Here is an 11,869-nt window from a genome sequence, read left to right as displayed (position 1 = left end):
CAACCCCCCTCCCCCCCCTCCATCTCTCCTAACCTCCCCCATCCCGGCCCACTTCCCCTCCCCCCATCCCACCACCCCTCCCCTCACCTCCCCCATCCCACCACCCCTCCCCTTACCTCCCCCCAATCCCACCACCCCTCCCCTCCCCTCACCCCTCCACGCACCACATCAAGGTCTACATAGCCACTTACTAAACACACCTTCAGAACCGAACACGGCGGGGTGGTGTATTGTACCCCCTTATTTGGAGAAGTAGGGCTGTAGTTGTCAAATTTATACACTGAGTGCGTGTACTTCCTATAGTGACATACTTGTAGGATGATAAAACAGTATATATCCCGTCAGGTTTACAACCATCGCCATTATTCATACTATACCTGATTATATGTCCTCTGTGGCAGGAGTGGGGTCAGCGAAGCGTGGGGTCAGCGGAGCGTGGGGTCAGCTGTAGGGATGCGTCCTTCATGCATGAAACTGACGTGAAATGGACAGTTGTCTGCTTGTATTGCGAAACATGGTATTGTAAAACAGGCATTGGCGGGCCTTACATGCAGTTGAAACATTAAGTTGTTATGCGAAACGAATCACGAGTGTTACGTAAATCTATCTGCAACACACAGGGGCGCTAAGTCTCCGGTTCGACACACAGCGGGATTTGAATGGAAACGTAATAAGCCTGAGCAAGGCTATTTATGCCACGGGACAACGGTCAGGGTCTGAACTGTCAGACGCTCCCGGGGCTAGGTGTAGACTACACGGGGTGGAGATGCTTGATACAGGCCGCATCTGGAGACAGGATTGACGCTCCCACGATCGGTACAGCACGACCGTGAACATGGCTGTGTTGGCAGCGTCCATCCTGGTGATAGTCCAACTCCTGACTGTGTCCTGTGTTCAGTATGGCCCTGCGCCCCAGCTGACGGAGAACGGGGTGGCGGTGAACATCACTGATGAGGCTGTCACGGATTTGATGATCTTCCCTGATCCGTTACCGTTTTATATGTTCATGTATCACGGTGCAGTTGCCAACTTCACCTACTCCATCGTGTGCGACTCCTTCGACAGGTTCTACGAACTGCATGTGTTCACGGAGATGCCGGACGTGGCGTTCCTGTCCCAGCCGGGACTCTTCAACCTGACGTGTGAAGACATGGAGGGGGGCTTCCCCCACCCGCGCAGGGACGCCATGATCGTGTCAGGAACATTTAACATTTCCTTGCAGTCAGACCTTCTGGGCCGAACCTGGCTCTACATCGACAGCCCGTCCGTCAACATCACGTCGGAGAGTAACAGCACCAACGACGGCAGTGATAAGGAGATTGGCCACTTCCGGTTGAGGATGATGATTACGGTGGTGCGGGCGTTACGTGCATTGGACACCGTGGTGCAGATAGTGGCCTATGTCTTCATCGTCACCAGCACCATCGGCATGGGATGCAGCACCGACCTGGACGTCATCAAGGAGGTTCTCAAACGACCCATCGCTCCCATCATCGGATTCGTCTGCCAGTACCTGGGCATGCCATTGGTAAGACACTCTTATTGTTCACGAATATCCTCGCTACGGCGTATCCTAATGAAGAAACGAAGAAATACACATCTAAACTATCGTAGTATCGACTCGATCCTTGTCTTCGGCTGACACTGACCGTCTCCAGCAATCTATGAATTTACCTTATTGTCTGTTTAACGCATCTTTATTCACCTTTCAATGATCGGCCAGTTGCTCAATGATGACTAACACGTAACCACCACAGGTTCATTAACAACTTCGGAAATCTCTCCCGTCACGTTTATCGTGTCGTCCACTTTGACGTCTTGTGATGTAAATGTATTACGACGCGCTGTCATTGTGACTGACTTACTGAGGTAGTTCTTTACAGACCTTTGTCATCTAATGAGGATATGATTTGAACACATGTGCTGCGCAAGATGTTTCTGCAGAGCAAGTTGTGCATCCATACGCTCATGTCACCTCCCTTTTTGAGGAACTATTTTACCCCGCGATATTGTTGGTTGTTGTATGGCTGTCAGTGTAAACATAAGTCACACGTACTAAATAAAATTGTGTTTAGTCCTTGGCCTACACCCTTTTAGGTACGAAATTGTGATAAAAAATATAAGAATTGACTTTAACTTTGTGTGAGTTCACTGGAGTATGAACCTTCATAGAGTGAGGGCCAAACATTGTATGAACATCGTTGCAAGGTCCGACGTTCATACAGTTTGGCCCTCACTCTATGAAGGTTCATACTCCAGTGAACTCACACAAAGTTAAGTCAATTCTTAATTCATCGCACTGGACGGGACATACATGCAAAGGGACACGAGTTATGGGAGACTTTGTCGAGGTATTTATCGACAACCTAAGTGAATGTTTTAATCACAAGGGTAACGGTCGGCGGCCCAGTCATCCAAGATGCTGCATCTCGCTGTGCGGAGTTACCTCCCTTACCCGTGTAGGTTACACCCTATATAACGGACCTACGGCTACACCCGACTCCAGGTAACGCTCGTAGTAGACATTTGCCACTATGATGACGCTCTACCTAGAGCTGATTCTAACTCAGTAGCAGATCCAGGTGCGAGTAAGGGAAACAACTCTGCGGCGGTTAAGACTACTGGGCCGGATGTTCAGTGAAGCAGCCCTATGAGTTTGCTGTCAGATGATTTAAAGTTATGAGACCAAAAAATGACGTCAAGCACAGCGCTCTGAACCTATTACTACTGGTTAACAAACAAACAAAAGGAAATAATTTCATAAAATTACATGCACGATAGCATTATTGACTAGCGGGTCATTTACAGTGATAAGACTTGAAGGAAGAATTACATATTGTTGCTAACCAAGAAGCGAATTATTGATATCACCAATGTATGGAATCCTACAAGGCACCTTGTCGCGTTGTCGCATTGTCACCCTTACAAAAACAAGCAATAAGTGTCAAATTTAAACAAAGCGCGACAATGCAACACCGTAACATTTTAGTCATTTGTCGCATTGTCGCGCTTTGAACAATATGTTATATTTTACCAAATGCGATATCACAAATATTTATCATGTATACCAATAAATACATTAGGTACTTGGGGTATTTAAACTATGTTCTTGATAAAAATCTGATATTTGATATCGATAAGGATTTTTTGATATTACTAATGCGATTTAAAAATACATCCGTTTTATTCATACCTTAAACTTTAATTAGTGATATCAATACACAAATCACTTTCGATTTCGAAATCTCGATATGAAAAACCTTCAATGGATGGTGCGATTGATCCCGCCTCCAACACTGGCCGGTCCACCAAGACTGCACTGGGATTCTTTCCACATAAACAATACCTTGTACATAATTGCAGGGGATTCCACAGCATTGATTGACTAACCAAGCAATATATTTTGCGTGTCTGTTTCCCATAATCAAAATCAAACACGCCCACATCGGACTACTCTTTCCTGATTGGCTGATAATAGGGTAGGAGGGGCTTGGGTTGCATGACGGGGGTGGACGATGTCACTGACTTCATATTGTTGTGTTTTGTGTAACATTCCAATATGCAGGTGTGAAGTTATTCTCATTGACTTACCTATTTATAAGAATTAACTTCAATGGCGGTAGAAACGTGATAAACGACGTGTGTCAATCCGCGGATGTAAACGTAAACGATAGTGACGGCAGCATGAACAACTATATCAAGTCACAACACGAATCGGGGCGGTCGGGTAGCCTAGTCGTTCGCTCGTCACGCCGGAGACCCGTGTTCGATTCCCGACATGGGTACAATGTGTGAAGCCCATTTCTGGTGTTCCCCGACGTGATATTGCTTGAATATTACTAAAAACGGCGTAAAACTCACTCACTCACAACACGAATCGTCTTGTACTTACAGATTGCATTCGGGGTGGCGAAGCTTGTGAAGTTTGAGAACCCTGCCGTGGGGCTGGGTATATTTGCCTGTGGGTTTTGCCCGGGGGGTGGACCAAGCAACATCTACACTTACCTCCTGGGTGGAGACCTGTCACTATCAGTTACCATGACAACCATCAGCACAATAGCGGCACTTGGTAAGTTCAGCAATCTTTCACCATTAATTCCGAGGTCGCAGCTGGGAGTCTTTTTACTCATAGTATGACGTCTCCGGGGAAAAACATACAATAATGTTGCTTCTCTGTTTCAGGTGTAGACATACAATAATGTTGCTTCTCTGTTTCAGGTGTAGACATACAATAATGTTGCTTCTCTGTTTCAGGTGTGAACATACAATAGTGTTGCTTCTCTGTTTCAGGTGTGAACATACAATAATGTTGCTTCTCTGTTTCAGGTGTGAACATACAATAATGTTGCTTCTCTGTTTCAGGTGTGAACATACAATAATGTTGCTTCTCTGTTTCCGGTGTGAACAGACAATAATGTTGCTTCTCTGTTTCAGGTGTGAACATACAATAATGTTGCTTCTCTGTTTCAGGTGTGAACATACAATAATGTTGCTTCTCTGTTTCCGGTGTGAACATACAATAATGTTGCTGCTTTGTTTCAGGTGTAGACATACAATAATGTTGCTGCTTTGTTTCAGGTGTGAACATACAATAATGTTGCTGCTTTGTTTCAGGTGTAGACATACAATGATGTTGCTGCTTTGTTTCAGGTGTGAACATACAATAATGTTGCTGCTTTGTTTCAGGTGTGAACACACAATGATGTTGCTGCTTTGTTTCAGGTGTGAACACACAATGATGTTGCTGCTTTGTTTCAGGTGTGAACAGACAATGATGTTGCTGCTTTGTTTCAGGTGTGAACAGACAATGATGTTGCTGCTCTGTTACAGGTGTGAACAGACAATGATGTTGCTACTCTGTTACAGTTGTGAACAAACAATGATGTTGCTGCTTTGTTACAGGTGTGAACAGACAATGATGTTGCTGCTTTGTTTCAGGTGTGAACAGACAATGATGTTGCTGCTCTGTTACAGGTGTGAACAGACAATGATGTTGCTGCTTTGTTTCAGGTGTGAACGGACAATGATGTTGCTGCTTTGTTTCAGGTGTGAACAGACAATGATGTTGCTGCTCTGTTACATGTGTGAACAGACAATGATGTTGCTACTCTGTTACAGGTGTGAACAATCAATGATGTTGCTGCTTTGTTACAGGTGTGAACAGACAATGATGTTGCTGCTTTGTTTCAGGTGTGAATAGACAATGATGTTGCTGCTCTGTTACAGGTGTGAACAGACAATGATGTTGCTCCTTTGTTTCAGGTGTGAACATACAATAATATTGCTGCTCTGTTACAGGTGTGAACAGACAATGATGTTGCTCCTTTGTTACAGGTGTGAACAGACAATGATGCTGCTGTTTTGTTACAGGTATGGTGCCTCTATGGATGTTCACGCTGGGCAAGCAGTTCCACGATGACAAGATGCAGATCACCATCCCGTACCTGAGCATCGTGCAGACGCTGGCCACGGTCATCCTCCCCCTGCTGGTCGGCATCTTCATCAAGTACAAGTGCCAGAAGCTCGCCGCCATCATCATGAAAGTCATCAAACCAGTCACCCTCGTCACGGTGGCGCTGCTGCTTGGCTTCGGCATCTACGCCAACCTGTACATCTTCCGTCTCTTCAAACCCCCCACTCTCCTGGCTGGGTGCATGCTTCCCTACATAGGGTACGTCATCGGCGGCCTCATCGCCCTCACCTGCCGCCAGCCGTGGTACCGAGTGAAGACCATCGCCATAGAGACTGGCATACAGAACGTCATGGTCGCCTACCTCATGCTACTGATGGCGCTGCCCCCACCAGATGGCGACCTTGCGGCTGTTGGTCCAGCAGCTTCCGCTTGTATGACGCCACTTCCGCTCTTCGTGCTCGCAATTGGCTACACGATTTATTTGAAATGCACCAATCAAAGTTACGCACATGTGCAAGGAGGGGACACGGAGATTGACGCTAACGGGAACGCTAGGCCAGGTGGGAGCACACAGAGGGGGAAAGACAAGGAGAACGGAGTGAAGGCCGACATGTTGGCTAGCGGGGATAGCCAGGTTGTGGACAAACTGACGGCTGTATGAGCTTGAGCTCTCAGTGTGGCATATTGTTTTGATTCGGTGTGGAGAAGGAAGCCCCGAGGCCACCGGGCAGCTTCCGTGATGGTGTCGGACACATACTATGTGGGCAACGCAAAAAATTGTTCTGAAGTGTGGAGATATATGGATATTGTTTTGACGACGATCATGTATATGTATAATGTTTCCCTCGATGTAAGTTCTACTGTGGGTAACATAATGTTTCCCTCGATGTAAGTTCTACTGTGGGTAACATAGAGTTACCCTCGATGTAAGTTCTACTGTGGGTAACATAGTGTTGCCCTCGATGTAAGTTCTACTGTGGGTAACATAGTGTTACCCTCGATGTAAGTTCTATTGTGGGTAACATAGTGTTTCCCTCGATGTAAGTTCTACTTTGGGTAACATAGTGTTACCCTCGATGTAAGTTCTACTGTGGGTAACATAGTGTTACCCTCGATGTAAGTTCTATTGTGGGTAACATAGTGTTGCCCCCGATGTAAGTTCTATTGTGGGTAACATAGTGTTACCCTAGATGTAATTTCTACTGTGGGTAACATAGTGTTTCTCTCGATGTAAGTTCTACTGTGGGTAACATAGTGTTACCCTCGATGTAAGTTCTATTGTGGGTAACATAGTGTTGCCCCCGATATAAGTTCTATTGTGGGTAACATAGTGTTACCCTAGATGTAAGTTCTACTGTGGGTAACATAGTGTTTCTCTCGATGTAAGTTCTACTGTGGGTAACATAGTGTTACCCTCGATGTTAGTTCTATTGTGGGTAACATAGTGTTGCCCCCGATGTAAGTTCTATTGTGGGTAACATAGTGTTACCCTAGATGTAAGTTCTACTGTGGGTAACATAGTGTTTCTCTCGATGTAAGTTCTACTGTGGGTAACATAGTGTTACCCTCAATGTAAGTTCTATTGTGGGTAACATAGTGTTTCCCTTGATGTGAGTTCTACTGTGGGTAACATAGTGTTGTCCCCGATGTAAGTTCTATTGTGGGTAACAAAGTAGTTCTCTCGATGTAAGTTCTACTGTGGGTAACATAGTGTTACCCTCGGTGTAAGTTCTACTGTGGGTAACAAAGAAGTTCTCTCGATGTAAGTTCTATTGTGGGAAACATAGTGTTTCTCTCGATGTAAGTTCTATTGTGGGTAACATAGTGTTACCCTTGCTGGTAGATCTGCCACGGGTGACATAGTGTTACCCCTGCTGTAAGATCTGCCATGGGTGACATAGTGTTACCCTTGCTGGTAGATCAGCCACGGGTGACATAGTGTTACCCTTGCTGGTAGATCAGCCACGGGTGACATAGTGTTACCCTTGCTGGTAGATCAGCCACGGGTGACATAGTGTTACCCCTGCTGTTAGATCTGCCATGGGTGACATACTAGATTTGATGTGACAGCTGATGTAAATATTATAACCTAATATATGATACTTTGAAGTACATAGGATATAAGATACGTTTCTGTACATGATATTTGTCTCAACATATCCCTGAAATGACATATACGTCCGGTCGATACTGATCTTGTGTACCCTGTGATACAGTGATATATATTACACGTGCATGTCCCACGTGGTGCACATTATATCCTCCCTAACACGTGATGCTATAGGAGAAATAAAACACTGATGCAAATAGCGTTGTACATCTTCTGTTTCTACTGTGTAGCATGTTCCGAGAGGCGTGTAGAACCAACATGCACGGGGCACTGGGGAATCTCCACTTGGAGACACGGATGCATCATACCGAGGCAAGGGCGTTCACTGACGATAAAAGTCCAGTTTCCTCAAGTTGGAATTCAGGAGTTACATTTTGGCTGGATTAACGAGTCTATGCATAGTCCAATCAAAATCGCATAACGAAATTGATATCCGGTTCGCAAACAACATGGCTTTCGGTCGACCGAAGGATTTGCAAAGCACGTGTACCGACAACTGGGCTTCGACAGATATTTTGTAAATCTTTTTTTCAAGTTTTTTTCAACGTGCTCAAGTTTATTTGATGCACTTTGTGAGGTAAGGCCCGTTTTATTACAATATAGATCTTGATTATCAATCACATCTTGACTGGGCGCCATCATTTTGTTTGAAGCAATCTCAAGTGCTATGAGATGTGGGATCTGATCGTTCAGTATGAAGGATATAGAAGGGACAAAACTCGTAATAGCCACTGGCGCTACGATGGAGTCTGGAAATTCCAGCCTTGTTCTGGAAACTGGACTTTTATAAAAGCCAGTTAAAGCCCTTGCCTCGGGAAGATGAGAATCTAATAAAATGTATTTAGAACTTGGGGAATCTTTCCGCGCACACCTCGGCCTCCGTGAATGTTTCTTTAGAATTGTGTGTTTCTTATTTATTGTAGTGATACTGTCGAATGCGCATTTCCAAGAGTTTTCCATATATCTATAGCACAAGGTTTGGTTTCAAAAAGGGGTCACGTGACCAGCTCTTAATTCATTATGGTCGGAAATTACGTTTGAACGTGCAGGGGAAAACGAGGAAACGCAGACGACGTACTTACATTTTATACATTTTTCAGACTGAAGTTTATCCGTCCATGGAAATGTTAACTTAATGTCCACAAAGACTGAGAACGTTCCTCGCCTGGGCAATATGCCAACCCGTATCACCGTGTGTATTATCATTAGAGGAAACCCGTGAAGAACAGGGTAGAATGGGTCTTCAGCAACCCATGCTTGCCATTAAAGGCCACTAGGCTTGTCGTAAGAGGCGACTAACGGGATCGGGTGGTCAGGCTTGCTGACTTGGTTGATGCATGTCATCGTATCCCAATTGCGTGGATCAATGCTCATGATGTCAATCACTGGATTGTCTGGTCCAGATTCGATTATTTACAGACCCACGTCATTTAGTTTGAATATTGATGCGTACTGCGTTTAACAAGAAACAAACAAACAAACAAACAAACAAACAAACATCATTAGAGGTGTATTTACCACGGTAGAATCTGCAAGTCTGATTCTGAACCTTGTTAATAGCAGAGTATTCCTTGATACACCACATGCCGGCTCCACACGTAGGTACTGGCAAAACAAGAGATTTATACAGCTTACCACCCACTGTCTCACTCTTTGTGATTAGGAGTACCAGCCCTGTGCTGGCAGATAGAGCCCCAGCCCTAGCTGTGATGTCGTACTGTAAGCGCCCTTGTACTAGAGGGTCAGGATAAGTTTGTCTTTCAACTGGGTTTAACACAGTATTACCACAAGATATTATTTGATGACAGCGGCTTGTTTCAAGAGTACGGTAGACTTTCCCTCAAGTACCGTCATGAACTACCAGCTACCAAGACAGGCGATCAAACTCAGTTACATTCACTGTCTGTTCTTATTCCTATATCTGGGGCATGAAGAGTTAGATGTAAACTATTGATGAATATGTTGAAGAGGAGAGCTTATAGCACATCCTTGTTTTACCCCACACTTACAGAAAACTAATATGTGGAACAATTATCATAAATATATATATATCATTATAGCACTCTCCACATTCCTCTCAGTCTGAGCCATAATATACCCCGGTCTCCGTGTCGTATACTTTCCGGAAATCAATGAAAGTTGACAATCAAACAATCAACTAACTTGTGTACAGCGAAAACTGTAACACACACGACATACTGAATTGACAAATCAAATGTACACAACCAATCGCAAAGCGATTTATAAGAGACAACATAAATACGATACATATATATCGTATTTATGTTATTGTCTCTTATATATATATACTCTTCAAAAAAGAAACTTGACATAGATGTAAAACCACTTTTTGCCAAATATCTAAAATAATTACATTAAATGAGAACCAAATAAGTCAAACAGAAAGATTATGTGTCTATAATTCGCGAAAACACATGCAAAGCACATAAACGTAGCGTTTGGGGATCAATTTTACAGCTTCATCCAAACGCAACCGCCTGTAAAAAACGTGCAGCACAGGATCCTGCATTTGGGCATGCAGGCCCCCCTGCTGAATGGGTATAAAAATCCACATCAACGGCTGTTCATACAGCCCTTATAACGGCAGTAGAGGCGGTGACAGAATGCCAAGACTGAATGCAGCTCAACGGAACAACGCCATTGGGAGATTACAAGCTGGAGCAACTCAGCAAGAAGTGTCCAGGCACTTTGGCGTATCCAGACAGACAATCTCCGCACTGTGGACTCGATACAACAACACCAACAGAGTTGAAGACAGACCAAGGTCAGGAAGACCAAGGGTGACAACCCAAGCACAAGATCGATACATCCGGCTGCGACACCTCCGAGACCGCACTACCACAGCCACGTCTACAACCACACAGATCACTGGGGTACGCAGAATATTAGATCAAACGGTACGCAACAAACTGAGGGAGGCTGGACTTTTTGCACGAAGACCTGTTCGACGTCATGTATTGACCCCACGTCATCTGGCGGACCGTCTGCTTTGGTTCCAACAGAGGGTTAGATGGGCACGTGCAAGGTGGAGAAATGTACTGTTTACTGACGAGTCCCGTTTCCTACCCATGCGTGCTGATGGGCGCGGACGTGTCTACAGACGTCGGGTTGAACGTTACGTCCCCAACTGTGTGCAGCAGGTTGTCCCATTTGGCGGCGGGAGTGAGTGTCATGGTATGGGCCGGAATTCATCACGGTGGTAGGACGCCTCTCGTGCATGTGGCAGGTGCATTGAAACGTGTGCGTTACAGAGACTTGATCCTACAGCCTTACGTTCTTCCTCACGTCAACGCTCATGGCGGACAGTTCCAGCAGGACAACGCTCGACCGCATATTGCACGTGTTTGTCAGGACTTCTTACAGCACAACAACATCCAGACATTACCTTGGCCAGCCCGGTCACCAACGTTGGCAGCACATCCAACAGCGTGTTAATGACAACTTGATTGCATCTATGGGTCGTCGGTGTCAAGCGGTGATTGATGCACGTGGTAGGCACAACCGATACTGACATTTTCTGTACCCCTGTGACATTAACTGTATCGTGTACGTGTGTCTGTCTAGGTTACACGATTGATGTTTTGAACATTGTGTACATTGATCTTCAAACAGTGTTTCAATTATGTTTTCTGTGTCCTATTTTGAAACAATCGCATTATATTACATTTTGAAAGTCAGTGTCAAGTTTCTTTTTTTGAAGAGTATATATGAATATATGCAAAGAGCACATAAAGCATTAACTCTACTTAACAACAAAAGTTCCTGTGACACCAATATTTTAGTGTATTTTTCAAACAAGTAAAGTTTGGTTTTCAATATTGTAGTACATGTATGGAATCAAGTCACAAAAACGCCACTACTACAGAAAAACATGCATTCCACACAAAAGTTGACTTTCATGCAAGCCCCAAGCATTTCACTACCCAAGAATGGGTATAAAAACATGCGCGTTAACGGGATTCCATATGCATTGTTTAGCGTCGTGCTGACAACAACCACTCAGAAAAACAACAAAATTATGCAATTATTCAACATTACGAAATGCCACGCCTGTCCAAAAATGAGCGTCTGCGAGCCATTGGTATGCTTGAAGCAGGATCGGGTCAACGTGATGTTGCAAGACAATGTAACGTCCACAGAAACACCATTTGGTGTTTATAGCAACGTTGGCTACAGACGAATGCAGTCAGAGACCATCCTCGGAGTGGCAGGCCACGCGTAACCAATACTCGACAAGACAACTGGATTCGAACAACACAACTACGAAATCGATTCCAGCCAGCAACAGTGACTGCTAGAAGCATCCCTGGCCTTCAACGAATATC

The 11,869-nt window shown here is 44.7% G+C and overlaps 1 protein-coding gene across 1 annotated transcript; it reads left to right on the top strand.

Moving 5' to 3' along the window:
* The first annotated feature begins 289 nt into the window (after window positions 1–289).
* Window positions 290–7,720, top strand: LOC139454585 (ileal sodium/bile acid cotransporter-like). Its single transcript, XM_071236386.1, has 3 exons — window positions 290–1,528; window positions 3,895–4,069; window positions 5,371–7,720. The coding sequence occupies exons 1-3, from the start codon at window positions 836–838 to the stop codon at window positions 6,072–6,074; spliced, it is 1,572 nt and encodes a 523-aa protein (XP_071092487.1). The 5' UTR covers window positions 290–835; the 3' UTR covers window positions 6,075–7,720.
* The last annotated feature ends 4,149 nt before the right edge of the window (window positions 7,721–11,869 follow it).

Source organism: Haliotis cracherodii, unplaced genomic scaffold (assembly GCF_022045235.1).
Source record: "Haliotis cracherodii isolate W230 unplaced genomic scaffold, xgHalCrac1.p SCAF_10, whole genome shotgun sequence".
NCBI classification, from domain to species: domain Eukaryota; kingdom Metazoa; phylum Mollusca; class Gastropoda; order Lepetellida; family Haliotidae; genus Haliotis; species Haliotis cracherodii.
This window is presented reverse-complemented; position numbering and strand designations above follow the sequence as displayed.